Source organism: Coturnix japonica, unplaced genomic scaffold, assembly GCF_054131305.1.
Source record: "Coturnix japonica strain WE unplaced genomic scaffold, WE-NBRP24 Scf040, whole genome shotgun sequence".
Lineage (NCBI taxonomy): Eukaryota > Metazoa > Chordata > Aves > Galliformes > Phasianidae > Coturnix > Coturnix japonica.
Genome location: NW_028188943.1, coordinates 3,975,520 through 3,992,174, shown reverse-complemented (window position 1 = coordinate 3,992,174; position 16,655 = coordinate 3,975,520). Strand labels below are relative to the sequence as shown.

The 16,655-nt window shown below is 46.4% G+C and overlaps 1 protein-coding gene across 1 annotated transcript; it reads left to right on the top strand.

Annotated features, from left to right (window-relative positions):
* Positions 1–1,818: 1,818 nt before the first annotated feature.
* Positions 1,819–12,905, top strand: LOC146753051 (obscurin-like protein 1). Its single transcript, XM_085531078.1, has 5 exons — positions 1,819–1,825; positions 4,060–4,335; positions 5,980–6,252; positions 8,299–8,574; positions 12,631–12,905. The coding sequence occupies exons 1-5, from the start codon at positions 1,819–1,821 to the stop codon at positions 12,768–12,770; spliced, it is 972 nt and encodes a 323-aa protein (XP_085387204.1). The 3' UTR covers positions 12,771–12,905.
* Positions 12,906–16,655: the final 3,750 nt, after the last annotated feature.

Below are 16,655 nucleotides of genomic sequence, written 5' to 3'. Positions count from 1 at the left end.
TCCATACGGATATTCCCATCTGTGTACATATATATACCACACCTACACCCCCACAATCTGCTACAACTCCATAGAATTTTCAAGGTTGGAAAAGACCTGGATGATCTTATGATCTTATGATCTCAGATCTTATGATCTGGATGATCTTATGATCATCCAGTCCAACCATCACCAATACTTCCCAGTTAAATCACATCCCTCAACACAACACCCAAACTTTTTGTGAACTTCCCAGGGTTGGTGACTCTACATGAGAGAAAAGGGCACTCAGATAAGGGATTCTGCATTTGCTATTAGCAGAGGTGGGATGAGACCGAGCACTGCCCCAGCTCCTGGGATAACGCAGAAGGGCTGAGACCTTCCAGCTGCTTCCACCCAGGGTCACACAGCAAAGCCGACCCTGCAGGAGTCTGCATCATTCTTTGCATGGCATTGCTAAGAGGAAGATCCCCCCCCTACCCTTGGCTCTACACTCCAGCTGCTGTCTGCCATCTGTAAAGCCACCACAGCTCTCCTACTGGAGTTCCCATCTGCACAGTGACAGCTTGGTTTCTTCTTACTGTCAAAGCAGCCACAGCCTCAGTGCTTCTCAAATCTCCCCTTTTCAGCTGATTTCCTCTTTCTAGTGGCTGGGCAATTCCTCCCTCTCACAGTCATCCCTCTGCCCCACTCTGTGCCCACAGACCCACAGAGGGCACACAGAGCCAGCCCTGTCCCAGCTGCTGCTGCTTCACATCTGACAGTCTCAGGAGCTGAGATCCAGGCCGAGACAGCACTGCCCAGACATGGTTTGTAGGACGTTTGTGATAGGAAATAGGGAGGTTTGTGATTAAACCTGCCCCCTAAGGAGGAAGGCAATGCTGCCTGCAGCCCCAGTAGGCATTACAAAACATCCCCATTTACAGGAGGGTTTTACATAGCACAGTTCAGGAACTACAACTGCACAAATTCCCGCATGCCCTGGAATAAGTTTGGGAATGGACAAGGTTCTACCACCTGTGCAATGCCATAGAAAGAACAACCATCCACCTGTAAACCTCCATCCTCTCCCCTGCTGCACAAAGGGAAGCTCAACAGCAGTGCACAAATGTCCCAGCAATGTCTGAGCACTGCTCTGTGCATCCCAACCTGCTCATCCCATCCACTCCTGGCTGGGCAGCAGGATTGGGGTGGCACATTGCAATGGGCACAGAGGAACATGGAAGCCCCACACATGTGAGGAAGGGGCTGGCTGTGCTCCACACTCACGTTATCAGACGTGATTTGCCCTTCTGTGGGGAGCCTCTGCTCTTTCCCAGCTCATCCTCCAGCGTCTGGGACTCCAGGATCTCATTCAGGCTGTTGTTGGCTGCGGGGCAGCTCCATGAAGAGCCGCCCCTCCACCGACCGGCACACAACAGCCGCTCCCGCGCACTGCGGCTCAGCCAATCGGAGCCGGCGGAGCTGCCGCTGCCCGATGGGACCCCCCCCCCCACATATTGACCCCCCAGACGAGGAAGAGGAGGAGGAGAGCGACGAGGAGCTGCCGCAGGAGCTGATGTTGGGGCGGGGGGGCAACGCGGGGGGGGGTCGGCAGTGGGGGGTGGGGGAGGGGGTGGGGCAGCATTACCCCCGGACCCCGTGGACCCCCCCCCCAGCCAAAGTGCTGCTCTCCGACCCCCGCGGGCTCTTTGTGCAGCCGCTGCCCTCCAGTTATAGGACCCCCCCCGCCCCCCTATATTGCGCTTTGCTCACCCCCACCCCCCAACTCCGGAACCACCCCCCCCTCCTCACATTGCCCCCTCCCCCCGGGTGTGGTTATGGGGGGGGGTGTCGACGATGTGCCGTAAGCCGCGGCGGGGTCGTGTGCCAAACCCCCCCCCCCCCCCCATAAAGATGAATGGGGCGCTGTGGGGGGGGGGGGGCTCAGCCGTGGGGATAAAGAAGGGGGTTAATGGGGGGGGGGGCGGCGCTATAGGGAACGCAACTGATCTAAGCCCCCCCCCCCACATTAACACCCCATTGTGTGTGGGGGGGGTGGGGTGGGGCACCCAATAACCCCCCCCAGTGCCAAACAGCCCCAACCCCCCCCCTCAAAGCCGCTGCCTTACGCTGTGCCCCCCCTGCATGAAGGGGCCCCCCCCATCGATTGAGCCCCCCCCAATCCCATCTATAGTTGAGAGCTGTGCTTTTTGTAATCCCCCCCTTTTAAAGCCCCCCCCCCCCCAATGTTGTGCACGTTGTGCTGCCCCCCATGAGCCCCTGACCCCCCCCTTAAAAGATGGGGTGTGGGGGGGTGGTCTCGGACCCCCCCTCCTTTAAACGATGGGGTGTGGGGGGGATTGTCACTGCCCCCCCCCCACCAAAATGGACACCCCCCTTTTAAAGGATGGGGTGGGGATGGGGGGGGGGTGAAGGTGGTCTCGGCTCCCCCCCATTAAAACGGACCCCCCACCCCTTTAAAGGATGGGTGGGGGTCAGTTATGGGCCCCCCCCCGGCGCTGTGTATGTATGTGGCCCTCTCCCCGATTTCCCCCCCCCCCCCCGTGTCGGAGTGTGCTGGGAAAGGATCTCTGTGTGGAGATTGCTTCTACTAGAGGTAGTTCTATAAGACTGTTATATAGAGCTGTGCAGGGGCTGTAAATCTGTCTGCAGAGGCTGATGATCAGTTCCAAGTGTCTGCAGTCAATGCGCATTGACAGAGCCTGTATCTGGAATTCCCAGGGGGCGTGCACCTTGGTAAGCACAAAAACCCCATGAGCAGCTGTGTTAGTTCCCTAAAGATGTTTCCTTTGACTTTAAGGATAGTAGTGCATTAACACACCAAAGGCTTTCCTTTATTCCTAGTTCTCCTATCTCCTATCAACCTCCAGCTACCACTGAAGTGATACAAGTTCTGTTTCTGTGACAGAGACATGAATATCCTTATCTTTTGATATCTCACATGTGCAAGAGGCAGAACTTTCTGTAACAGATCTTAAGCATAGAAGTGCTTCTTCCAGCACTCATGCAGAGGGAGAAGTAGAAATGTACCTATGATTTAATCTTCCATTTCTAATTGAGATACCAGACTTGCATCTCAAGAGCATTAAGACATCCATGTTGTTCTTCCTCAGAACCAGTCCTGGCTGTGAAATCCCCCCTAACAACTGGTGAAGCTGTACCTGGAGGGGATGCCATGTTTACTATTGACCTTACAACAACGTGTTGCGGCACTTGGTACCTCAGTGGTAAAGTCTTACAGGAAAGCGAGACCTGGATCATCAAGAGAACCCAAACTACTCACAGCCTAATCATAAAGAACGTCACCAAGAACGATGATGGAGCAGAAGTGAAATTTGTTGCCAAAAATGTTGATGTCAGTACCAAGATGAGAGTGAGAGGTATTTGCTTTGATCCATCTCCTTTCCTCTTACAGTCAAGGCATAGTTGCTGTGATCTGATGATTAGAACTGGGGCTGCAGGCATTCACTGACTGTACCAAATACCTGAAACTGCATCCCATGGACTGACGTGAGTCCTGGTAATGACCTAAACATGATAGCACTGAGTGTAGGGTAAGCCAATCTACCCAGCTGCTTGGTATCTGAACCAGATTGCTTCATGCCAGCTGATGAACGTCTGCAGTTCACAGCTATTGGCCAGTGCATTCAGTCAGCAGGTTTACCACTGCATCACCATAGAGCAGTACTTTCAGCTCCAGGTTCAGACAGCTTTTCTGATTGTGCTGGAATGGGTTAGAAGTAGGGGAGCAATCGTTACAATAGTATCTCTGTCAATCAGCTTTGCATGACAAAGTAGAACAAATAAACATTCATGATGGGAGTTCCTGTTTGTCATTGGGTGGAAACCTCTGCAGAAGCATGTTTAGAGCATTCTTAATCAGTAGAAGGAGATGTTTGGTTGATTTTTACTTAGTAAATCCGGCAAGAAGACCAAATGAAATATCTTGAATTGCTCAGCACTGACACAATGATGAGTGCAGGAACAGAAGGTGATACTTTTTCAGAGATGTTGCAGCAAACATTGACCACATTAGCCTGATATAAATTGAAATAACGCGGCCTTTGCTCCTGACAGGTGCTGCAGTGAGATTTACCAATAAGTGCAAAGATGTAGAAAAGATCTCCGCTCAGCTGCGTGAGGAAGCCAAACTGCAGGCTGAGCTTTCAGACACAGGTGCTACTGTGGAGTGGATGAAGGATGGGAAGGAGCTCAAGGCCAGTGAAAAATATGAACTGCACATTGTGGGGAAGAAACACACCCTGAAAATTCACAGCGTCTCAATGGATGATGCTGGAAGTTGTCAGTGCTTCTGTGAGGGGGATAAAATGCTCTATCAGCTTTCACTGAAAGGTATGTGACAGTCTGGGCTGTGCTCTTCCTGCCCAGGGCCAGCAGACTGCATTCACCTGACTCCCCGACAGTCCAGCTGTTGTCAGACAGCATCTGGGGTGTTTTCAGTGGCTGTTTTGACTTGAACTGGCCAATCTGCTTTGTAGAGCCATTTGATTTCTCTGTTGTGTCCTGTGATTCGTCCCTAAGATATAGAGGAAATCAAGGGAAAGATAGGAAAAAGAGCATCCCAGCCTTCCTGCTCTTCTGTCAGGGTGGCCACAAGAGATGATGTCAACAGCTCTTTTTGTAGCAGTGATCCCAAATGTAGGAAACACCTGTGAAGAGTCACAGGGACTAAATTGATGGAGAGCAGAACTTCCTGCCAAGGCTTGTCAGCTAGTCTTAATTTTGCTTTTCTTCTCTCTCTTTGTCATGTTAGCATAATATTTCATACTGGCAGGTCTGCCCACAGAATTAACTGGCACAGGCTGCCCAGGGAGGTGGTGGGATCCCTGGAGGTGTTCAGGAGCTGTCGAGATGTGGCCCTGATGGATGTTATCAGGGGGCATGGTGGGGTGGGTTGGGGTTGGAATCAAAGGAGGACCCCCATGTATTTCATCAGGAAGCACTACTGGTAATAAGACCTTTGGAGCAAATCCTGGTAGGGCCACGCTCAGCTGGTCCAGTCCGGAGGCTGTTTCTCCTTACTGCAGTATCTGCAGTGAAAACCAGCAGCTGCTTTTGTGTGGTTGGGCTCACATCCAGCAGTGGTGAGGGGACTACAATGATAAGAGACAGTTCCTGAAAAAATGAATGAAATTTGACTGTATGATAGGATGGAGTTAAATGTATTGACAGGATCTCAGTCATCCCAGTGTACATCAGCTGGCTCTCGAGCTCCTAAATACAGGCATTCTGTAGAACGTTGTTGAATTTGTATTATACATGCGTGTTCTTGGAACTGCAGAACAAATGCATGCATAATCCAGACTTTGATTTTAGCAGCTCTGACTGCGCTGTCTCAACAGACCCAACTCAGTTGTGTGCGCTGTTTTGAAATAATATGTTAACAAGAAGTTGGAAAACAAGCTCAATTACCCTCAGTAAAATAGGACCGTGGACTTAGGCTTAAACTTTTGGCTAAGACAGTGGTGAGATTTTGAATCTTTGGAGTGAATTATTCCACTGTGTGTTAATAGGGGCCAGTTTTATCATCTAACTTTTGCGCTCCAATTAATTTCCATAAAGGAATTCTGTTTTTCTTTTCAGTCCTAAGTGATATCTCCATCTTTTAGGCTCGATTTGTTTGCCAGGGGGTTACAGTGCAGTAATAGATACCCCCTCCATTGATTTCCTTCTAGTTTGCTTGTTCCAATTCTTTCCTCAGTTTTCCTATTTTAGACATTTTCTTGAAGCCTTGGGCTTCTTCCTTTGGCTCTGTCCCCTGTACAGTGTATGTCCTTCAACTTGTGGAGATAAGGTAATCTGGTACGTGGTTTATAAAAGCTGCCAATTTGCCAGCTTCTGAATTAGAATCTAGCAATTAGAACTAGGATTAAACGTGCACGTTTGATCTTATGATAAATGAATGCCTCATGGTCACCAATGTCCCTGCAGTTCTTTACCATCATATGTATTTTGTGTGTCCATATTTTGTTTCAGCACTGGCAAACTTCGTAATCAAAGAGACAACTGGAGGAGTAATCAGGGCCGTTGCTGTAAAACAAGCTGAATTTGTTTCTGAGACCTCTGAAGCCAATGTCATGGTGAAGTGGTACAAAAATGGCAAAGAAATCACGACCAGTAAGAAATTCACAATGGAAGATAAAAGGAAACTGCATAAGCTTGTGGCTTCAGCTGTAACGAAAGAAGACGAGGGAACATACATCTACACAATTGGAGATGACACTCTGATTTTTGATTGGAAAGTCTCAGGTAAGTTTGTGAGGCAAACATAGGATCACAATCCATGTAAAGCACTTCAGACTTAATTCATTTTATTTGTCCAACGCTGTGGGTTTCCAGTATTTAGGACAAAGATTGCATAGCTCTATTGAAGCAATTCTGACCTTCCTGTTGTCCCTATGCAAATCCACAGTATGAGCAAATAATCTAACTGTGTTGTGATGAATTCGAGACTGCCTTAGCTCCAGCTGGGGCTGGAGTCACGACTTGAGCCCTGACATCTGGGCTTCATTCATCTAGTTCATGTATTGCCTCAGCATTTACATCATCTTTAAACCTATGACTGAAATGGTCCTAAGTTCTTAGCATGGGAATCCTGTCTCCTCTTTGGACAAATTAAACTCCACATTTGGAGAGTTGAGTGTCTCCTGCTGTACCCGAAGGACACTGTGATCTCTGAGGTGTCTCCCTGAGGTGCTGTAAGCACAGCCATTAGCTCATAATACAAGTAAAGCACTGTCAGGTCAAGCCTGGAGGAGTAATGCTTGTCACTGACCTGTTCCTGTTCAGGGTGGATGGAGGGTAAAATAACACAAGAAATTGTCATTGAAATTCAAGATCTGTGAAATTCAGCTGGTTGCATTCACAGAACCTGGCGTTAAGATCTGTTTTCTGGTTTATATCTTGAGCCAATTTTCCATAACCCAGTCCTCATTTATGAACTGAAGCTCTACTGAAAGCCTTTCGCTGTGTATGCTCATGCTGCAGTGCAGCGCTTGTGACCTTTAACAGCACATTCACATTCCTCTGATCACAGGATCTTTAAGGTTGATTAAGACCCTCTAGTCCGACTGCTCACCCATCACTACCATGATGCTCACCATCAGCTAGCTAAAAACTCAGCAGAGATGATAGATCAAGCACAACATTGGATTTGGGAGGGCTAGAGATTCCTAAGATATTGAAGGATTGCTTGCAGGTGGTGTTGGCTCAGGTATTCACCCTGCATCTCACCTCCTGTTCTGTTTGGTTGAGAATCATGCATTCTGCAATTTCACTTTGTAATTCAAAGACCCTGGCTTTATCTGTTGAAAAACTGATCTAAAACAAGCCAAGAAGACTCCATTGGAACTGGTTGATGCAGAACAAAGGCATCCCCAAGGGACAAGTTACACTGTTTGATGAACATTATTGGATGAGAGCTAAGCTAAGATTTAAAAAGTTCTGGGACTGTCTCTGAGCATCAAATACAGAGGAAGCCTGCATGATTCCCTGAGAATGGATACCTCCTACTTTGGTGTAGGGTTAAGGGAACACTAGCAGTAACTCCTATCACAAAATGTCACATGGCTCAGACAAAAAGCCATCAAGAGGGCTTAATTAGGAGCACCAAATGGTCACAAGATGGTCTTAGGGCAGGGAAGTAATCTATGTATGTGATATTGGTTGGTGCTATTAGTTCTTAACAGCTTGACTCTAGAGGGACTGTTCTTCTTTGGTCACCTAGTTTTAAAAGAAAATAGATGGCTCCTGTCACAATTTTTAACGAATTATTTATTTACTGATGTCATAAATGTGCCTGGCATAGCAATTGGCCTTGTTATATTCAGTGAATGAAAGCAACAGTTGTTGCTCTAAGAAATGCAATACTAAGCTAGGTCTGCCTGTAGCTGACAGCCATCAGCTTGCTCCTCAGGCAGGTTCTGTCTGGATGGAATGAAGGGCATGAAATACTGATGTTCTCATCAAACGCTGCTTGTTAGCTTAGAGACAAGGTGTTAAATAGGTTTGTTCATGTATTGCAAATACGTTACTTAGCTGCCTTCCTTTTAGCTTCAGAAGAACATGTGCAGAATACAGAATTGATTAAAAGAAATAAGAACTGTCTGCATAGAACTTACTCTTTCCTCACACAGGAGAATCAAACAGACGTTTGTATGTGAGTACCTCCAGAGGTGAAACTCGATCACCCAAATGTAATGAGCAGAGACATTACAATCAGCTCTAACTGTATCTTAATGCTGTGCTGAATAAGCCTGAGTCAGGATGTAAACCACTTTCTCTTTTTTTCTTCAGATGAAGCCATTAATTTTGTCAACAAGCCCAAAACGACTCCAGAAATATCAGTCAGTCCTTCTGAAGACCTGGAGCTGGTGTGTGAGGTGTCAGCTGCAAGCGGAGCTTTCATATGGAAGAAAGATCAAACAGAGGTGAAGCAGGACCAGAGGACAACCATCATCTCCCAGGGGACGCACCGCAAGCTCATGGTCAAAAATGTGACCCTGAAAGACCAAGGGAGCTACAGCTGTGAAACAAAAGATGACAAAGCAACATTCCAAGTGAAAGTCAGAGGTGAGAAAATGCTTGGAAACCCAGAGATAAAGGAACGCTTCATTTTGTGTGTCTTGCATTTGGAGGATCAACTGACAGCCTCTCTGGTGCAAAACACTTTGGCTATAGGACTTTCTTTGTCATCTAGTGTCATAACAACACTTTTCTACATGTGCTTTTCCATCCAGGAATGAATTACTGCAACAAACAATAGGCAAGGAGGGTAACTTGTGCAGCTCTTGTAGTCAGCTGGTGTCTGCAGGGTTACAGTGCAAGAGCACACCAGGCATGCAAGGAGTGAGAAAAGGGGAGGTGTTTGAAGAGATCTGGTTACAAAATTTGAATGACACAATGAGGTGGAAAATGCCACTAATCAGACTCATAAATGGCCTGGGTTGCAAAGGCCCACAGTGCTCATCCAGTTCCAACCCCCTTCTTCCTATGTGCAGGGTTGCCAACCAGCAGCCCAGGCTGCCCAGAACCACATCCAGCCTGGCCTTGAATGCCTGCAGGGATGGAGCATCCACAGTCTCCTTGGGCAACCTGTTCTAGAGGGCCGTTCCCTTCTGATTTACTGGAAATGTAGAGAGACATCAGAAGAAAAAAAGATAAGGGAAAAGGTTCAGTTGTGCATGCAGGTGTTGAATCCCACGTTGACGACCATTCGTTCCATGTTCTGTAAATGTAATGACCAGTCATGAATCCATTGATACCTTTCTAATTGTCCGTTTCTCATTAGTCTGAGGGTTTAGAACAGAGGCAGATCTCTCACTCCAGCTGCAGTAGAGATTGCTCTGGTGTCAGTATATTTTGCACATGATCCAGTAATTTTTAAATTAGGCTCCAGATAGGCATGGGCACATCAGCTGCATTCTGAGTGACCATTAGTGAGCTGGCTGATGACGAGGGTTTGTCTTCTGTTTTATTTGAAGCTGCACTCTGCTGGTTTTTGCTCGTAAGTCAGCTTGTTCTCTGTTAACTTTACAGTTCTCGTCTGGTATTCTGAGCTGATCAGGACAGGGAATCTGTTTTCTCCTCTTCTTTCTTATGGCAGTGAACACATTGGAGCTTAATCCTGGTCAAGGTTTGGCATTTGATCAGCTCTGTGGAGGAGCAACTGTACTGGGAGTCTACTGCTTTTCTGCTCACACAGACCTGGTGTCCTTGCAGGGCATAGCTTGCGTTCTGTTCCCTTGTAAAGGTTGCAGTCTTTGCTCTCTCCATCTTGGGGCATTCTGCTCCTTCAGTCCCTGGTGTGCAATGTATCTCTGCTCCTGTAGTAGACAGTTTTTCTGCTGCCTGTGGTGTAGACTCTAAACCATCAGCTCTTACTGTTCCCACACCACGTGGATGTGATTCTGGGGCCTTTGGATCTGTCCCGTGAGTTGTGTCGCTCATGCTTTTGGCTCAGGAAACTGGCAGTTTCAGCAAAGAGTGGATTACAGAAAGGGTAGATTTGGGAGGTATCTGTCAGAGAAAATGAAATATGAACAATGACAGAAAGACTATGGCAACAGCTGGAATCAACCAAGTTAATCCTCAGCAGCCAAAGCCAGCCCACGTCTTATTGCAGAGGTGTAGGGAGAAAACCCAGAAATGTAGTGCTTTTACACTTGAATTTTGCTAGCTGAGGGCTATTATTAGCTGTTTGCCTCAGAAACCAAAGGTTTTCTGTTCTCTTTCAGACCAGATGAGCTCATGGCTGCACAGGGTAATGTAATACGTCCTCCTCTGCCATACGTGGAGAGTGCTTGCCTAGCTACTGTTGCTGTATTTCTCATGTATTTCTCACTGTAACATGACGTGCAAGTCCAGCCCTCACTGCAAAATGATGTGGTGTGAAAGTCAGGAGGGATTATGAGTACTCTTGGAGTGGTTGGCTCTTTCACCACAGAAATCCTCATCTTACTAGCTTCTCCCAAAGTGCAATGGCTTCCTGAGTCTTAATTTGTCCTCTTACCATTGCACTCAGAAAGCTTTTCAGGGTTCCTCTACCCCAGGGTTCCACTGGTAGCACAGAACAATCCCATTTTAAGGACATGTTGAATGTTAGGTGCTGAGTGTTGAGCATTGTGGGACGCAGATTAGACCTTCTTGCTTAAAAGAAACAAGTGCTGCACACCTTGGAAACCTATAGAAAACTAGAGTAAGAAGGGCTGATTCTGCCATCTCATTATCTCAGTATTTGTGGTGCACGCTGAAATCCTTATTTGAAGTGGGCCAAAGCTCCATTGCATTTGTGAGAAGTTTTGCATCACCTGGTTGGTCCAGGCCATGTTTGTTGTCTTGCTAATAAGCAAGCCTTCTGATCTTCATCAAATCATTGTGGTTGGAAAAGACCACAAAGATCCCCACATCCAGCCTCACCCCATCCCACCATGCACACTGCCCACGTCCCTCAGTGCCACATCTCCATGGTTATTGAACACTCCCAGGGATGGTGACCCCACCACCTCCCTGCAAAGCTGTGCCACCACATCACCATTCCTCTTCAGAAGAAGTTTTTCTTAACATCCAATTGAACCTCCCCTGAAAATCATCAGTCAAAACAGGGGCTGTTGAAGGTGGGCGGAGAGAATGATGCTTCTGCAGTCAATACAAGCAGGGAGATCAAATGTAGAGTGTATCAACTGCATTCTTGCATTGGCTTTCTGCCCTGCTCCCTCACCTTCAGTGGACTGCAGTGCTGGTGGTAGAGCTGTGGTGTGAATCCTGGGATTGCACGTACTGCAACGGTCAGCAGCACAGCAACTTGAGCTGAACTTACCCTCCTGGGCAGCTGCTGCCACTCAGAATTCAGACAGCATGCAGAGGAGAAAGTCATGAAGGAAGGGAAAGGGATGGCAGCAGAAGGCTTCACAGAGTGACAGCGGGGAGGAAGGAGATAGGGGACAGGTCATGGAAGGGTTTGCCATGACTGCTGGGGAGCAGGAGCCTTCCCAGTCACCTGAGCTGGGTATGCCTGAATATGCTTGCATGAATGATCTGAATGAGTGGTCTTCCATGTCTCCACTGCAAATAAAAGGCAATGTCAATCCCCCTCACACCTGCTAGTCCTGCATTCATGCTTGGAGCCTCTGACTTGGTATCAGCATCAGGACCCTGGGATCTTTCCTTGGACCCAAACAAGCATAGGAAGCTTATTCAAAATTGCTCTGCTGTTAGAAGCTGGCTAGCACTAGAGAAGTCCATGATGTAAGTGCGTCAGAAATATTCTGCACTTCTACAGCCTTTTGTAGGGCAAACCATGGAATAGAAATGGAAGCCCATTTATTTAGGGTTTATCTGTTCTCCCACGCCTCAAATAGGAACTAGCATGAACACTCTCAGCAACCAGTTGTTGGTAAAAGGAGAACCAGATAAAACAGTCATTAAAGTAATCAATAAAAGATTCAATGTATCAATCGATCCCACTTAGCAAAGTGATTAACTGAATCCCCTTAACTGAAGTGTGTATGCCTAACTAATTACACTTGATATCTTTCTGATGCTAACTCCATTTGTTGACACAAAGGGTAAGGTGGGCTTTAAACACTTTCTTCTATATGTGTTAGGTATTAAGAGGAGATGACCTCAGCCAGTTCTCTGAAGAATCAGGGGTTGCTGAGAGTAGAAAACCATGCTTTATGCATAAAACCGAGCTACAAAATCTAATGTAGGCCAACTATTCACCATATTAAGGGCTATATCATTGCCATAGGGTAGAGTCAAAAGATGGTTTTCTGCTCTTAAATTTCTATGGTTTCCTGATTTTGAGGTCTTCACTTCATAATTGAGCTGTATTTGGCTGATCCCCAGTGCAGAGTGAAGCAATATCAAAAAGACAGACAGATGAAGATCTGTCATTGTCTTCATTAGAAGAAATCTGAAAATTAGGAGTCCAAGCTGATAGTAAAGACTACCCAGAGGGATGGGATGACCACAGGGACTGTGCTGAGGATGCATTATAATGTGTGATAAACACTGTAAAGCAGTGTTGCTCCAGGAAATGGTCCAATACAACATAGAAGCAACTTTTAATGTCTTCCAGTCACAAGTTGTTCATATCTAATGTATATTTAACCCAATGTTTTCCAGTTCCAGAAGCAGAGGATGCCTTTATCAACAAGCAGAAGGTGCAGAAGGAGGTGAAGGCTGCACCAACAGAAAATGCCACGCTGAGCTGCGAGGTGGCCCAGGAGAAGACGGAGGTGAAGTGGTACAAGGAGGGGAACTGATCACCTCGAGCAAGAAGTTCAGGGTGGAGTCAGAGAGCAAACAGCGTCGGCTGGTGGTGAGCCAGGTGGAGAAGAAAGATGCAGGGGAGTACAGCTGCGAGGCTGCTGGCCAGAAACTCACCTTCAAGATTCATGTCACAGGTAAGACAGGTGTTGTCTGAAATACAGCAGAGAACAGTAAAGTAAAATCTAGTTTCTATTATACAGTGATCCAGGTGCAGTAGTCTGTACTGAGGTTTTTTCCCTATACTTGACTGCCTGGGTTTGTAGCAAGTATTTGGATTTAGTATGGCACAAAGACCTGTTTCAGTCTGTCTGTAGAATAATAATTACTGATATATGTACAGTGGAAGCAATATTCAAGATATTATTCAAATTTCTCCTGTGCCTGAGATCCCAAACTGTAATTCTTGTTCACCGAAACATTTGACTAAGATAAGTATGTGCAGTGAGGCTGGAGTGCATGTTGTACGTGCAGCCTTTCGTGGCAGGAGAAGCAGGAACTTCTCCTAGTTGTACACTGCCTTTTTACTATGCCTTTATGTTGGAGGCTGCATCTGGATAGGTGAGTCTGCTACTCACAGTAAGAGACCTGGTAGAGCTGACTATTCCCAGAGCTCAAAGTAAGATAGATATCTGCAAATCACACACAAAGAATAAAGGACTGCGTTGGTGAGCAGATTTCCTTTGTGCCTTCGACAGTCACAGTTGTGGCAATGGTAGAGGCCATGAGGAGTCTGTTCAGGAAGCCAGGAGTACTGTTCTGGGTCATGAAAAGGCAGCCAGTGGTTTGACTATCACATGTTTATGTGTTTTGATTTTTCACAGTGGGTCTTAAGTAAAAGGAACTCAGGTTTTGGTTGCCTGCAGGACAGATGTTCTTTTGGGTTCAATATGTTTGCATAGTGACTTGCAACCATGGGACTGGTGTTCAAGGACCCTCTTGGTTCCTTCAGTTCCTAGGTTCTTTCTTGCCTAGATTTGACACTTAGTTTCAACAGAAGAGCTGATATTCTCTAGTGAAGGCTATTAGTTTGGGCACAAGTGGTAACCTAAACCTGTTCCAACCTGTACATACAGACCTGCAAGATGGTCTCATTTCAGTCCTTCTGTTTTTCTTTTCTTCCCTCAGAGCCAAAACCTGTGTTTATAAACCAGGAGCAGGTGCAGAAAGAGGTGAGTGCTGCCCTGGCAGCAAGTGCCTCCCTCAGCTGTGAAGTAGCACAGGATCCAACTGGAGTAAAATGGTTCAAGGATGGAAGACTGCTTGCCTCCTCCAGAAAGTTCAGAATGGAATCTGTGGGCAAAACACGGCGTCTGGTTGTGGAGCAGCTGGAGAAGAAAGATGCTGGAGAATACATCTGCGAGGCTGCTGGCCAGAAGATGACCTTCGAGCTGGAAACAACTGGTGAGCATTCAGAAATTCTCAGCCAGGATTTTGTAGCCTTGTTGTGAACTGGGTTTTAGGGTGAAATCTCAGTTTTCTTTGCACCTGACAGTGTGAGAATTTGCTCTGGCCCTTTGTGTACCTCCCCGGTGCTCAGCTGTTCCTTCCCTTACTTGGGGATAACATCATTTATTCAAGGTGATGTCCAAACGGGCTTGTTAACAGTCCTCTGCAGTGCTTTAAGCTGTCATATGTCAGCCAGAATTTATGCATGTTCTATAGCCATTCCTACATGTTGAAAACACTGCACTGTGCTTAAGCTTCAGCATATGTTCCAGTAAGTACAGTTCCATTAATTCTAGGGAATTGGGTGAATTAAGCATAGATCTGAAGGCTGCCTTTGCCCAGTGCAGAGATGGAAGGACTAATGTAGATTTGACTTGATATTTTCCCTTCATAGATGGGAAGGAGCTCTGTCAAAGTAAAAGAAGTGGGCATTACTTCCCAGGGAAATAAGAGAAGTCTCATTATTCACAGGTGGTGAACTCTCATTTTCTCTCTCAGTCTGCAACCAGGTTGAGTTGCTGTTTCAGTACAGGCTGTTTTATGCAGGAACTCTGCTCCTGAGGTTAATCCAAGTTGTATCCAGGCCCTTCAGAAGGAAAGGGAAATAGCAGCACAGAAATATGGTCTGATTCTGACATAAATAAATGCAGACCTGGAGAGTTAAAAGGGATTGTGTGATGTTCAAAGGATTTTGAAGCAAAGATGTCCCCTAGGTAAGATTTGTGGCTGACATTCCCCATGCATTGTGGGCACACAAGCTAAGGAGAGACTAGTGATGAGCATGCAGAGAAGCCAATGATTCAGACAGGTTTGTAGTGACACGACACTGTAGAGTTCTGTCTATTTCTCCTTGGCATAGTTTGGAAAATAAAGATGAGGTGATGGTGGTAACCAGTATGACTTCCTCAAGGTCGAGCCATGCCTGACGAACTTGGTGGCCTTTCATGATGGAGTAACAGCATCAGTGGATAATGGGAGAGCAACTGACATCATCTACATGGACCTGTGCAGAGCATTTGATCCTGTCCTGCATGCCATCCTGGTCACCAAACTGGAGAAAAATGGTTTTGATGGATGGACCAGTTGCAGGATAGGGAACTGTCTGGATGGTCACACTCAGAGAGCTGCAGTCAATAGCTCAGTGTCCAGGTGGAGGGTGGTGTTGGGACCAGTGTTATTTAACATTTTTGTAGGCAACATGGACACTAGAATCAAATGAACCCTCAGCAAGTTTGCAGATGACACCAAGCTGAGCAGTGCTGTTGATGTGCTAGAGGGAAGGGATGCTACCCAGAGGGACCTGGACAGGCTGGAGAGGTGGGCCCTTGGCAGCCTCATGAACTTGAGTGTGGCCAAGTACAAGGCCCTGCACCTGGGTCAGGGCAATCCCAAGCACAGGCACAGGCTTAGAGGAGAATGATTTGAGAGAAGCCTTGACCCTGAGGAGAAGAGTTGGTGTGGAGGGAGGTGTCCCTGCCTATAGCAGGGGGACTGGAACTAAATGACCTTAAAGATTCAGTCAGTTCTATTGTTTTTCTACCCTTAATTTTGCTTGAAAGTTTTTAGAATAAATGAGGTTCTGGTTTCCATGAAAACTGTTTGCAGGGAGCTCCATTGTAGCTAGTAAGTCTATCTTTAAGTTCACGGGCAATAATGCATTGACTGTGTTGAAAAGGGAAATGACTCAGGAATGGATGATGGTTTAGAATAAAACATAATCCTACTTATTTTCTATGCAAATATGTGTAAGGAAAAGATGCTGCACTCAGTTCTGGAAATACCCTGACAAATATATCTCTACTGTTTCACAGCTGGAGATATCAAGATTGTTAAAGCACTGGAAGATGTGGAAGTGAATGAATATGGGAGTGCATCTTTTGTCTGAGATTTCACACGATGAGGTTCAGAGCCAGTGGTACAAAGATGACAACAAGCTGAAGGCTGATGACAACATCAGAATGCGGCAAGATGGTAGGGTGTAAGAGGGGGATCTTTCTCCTGAGTGGGGGGTGGGTTGGAGATCAAGCATATAAGACATCTGAAATGAAGTGAAGAAGGTTCAGAAGGGAGTTCCCCTTTTGTTTTGGGACTGAGGTTAGGGTGGAACAAGTGACATGGACCAGCTAACATCATTTGCAAGAATGTCAAAAAAGTTGAACGCCACCAGGACCTTTCACAGAAATAAAAACTCCTACCTACCTACCTTTCTGCCCACAAAATATCCAGCTTGTCTTTTGGGTTTTACTTTTGCTAAGTAGAACAGATTATTTTCTTATGAGGTTGATTTTCTACTTTTAAACTTCAGATTTGTGTTTGAACGTTGAGGGATAAAAAACATAGCTTGACTTTTGCTTCATTTTCTCTTGCTGTTTGAAAAGAGCACAGGGTTGTTTTTGGTTTTTTTTTTTAATATATACAATGTTAGGGTATAT

Coding starts and splice junctions, on each gene's coding strand:
- LOC146753051 (XM_085531078.1), top strand. Junction 6,253..8,298: donor TTTTGATTGGAAAGTCTCAG/GTAAGTTTGTGA, acceptor TTTTTTCTTCAG/ATGAAGCCATTAATTTTGTC. Junction 8,575..12,630: donor ATTCCAAGTGAAAGTCAGAG/GTGAGAAAATGC, acceptor AATGTTTTCCAG/TTCCAGAAGCAGAGGATGCC.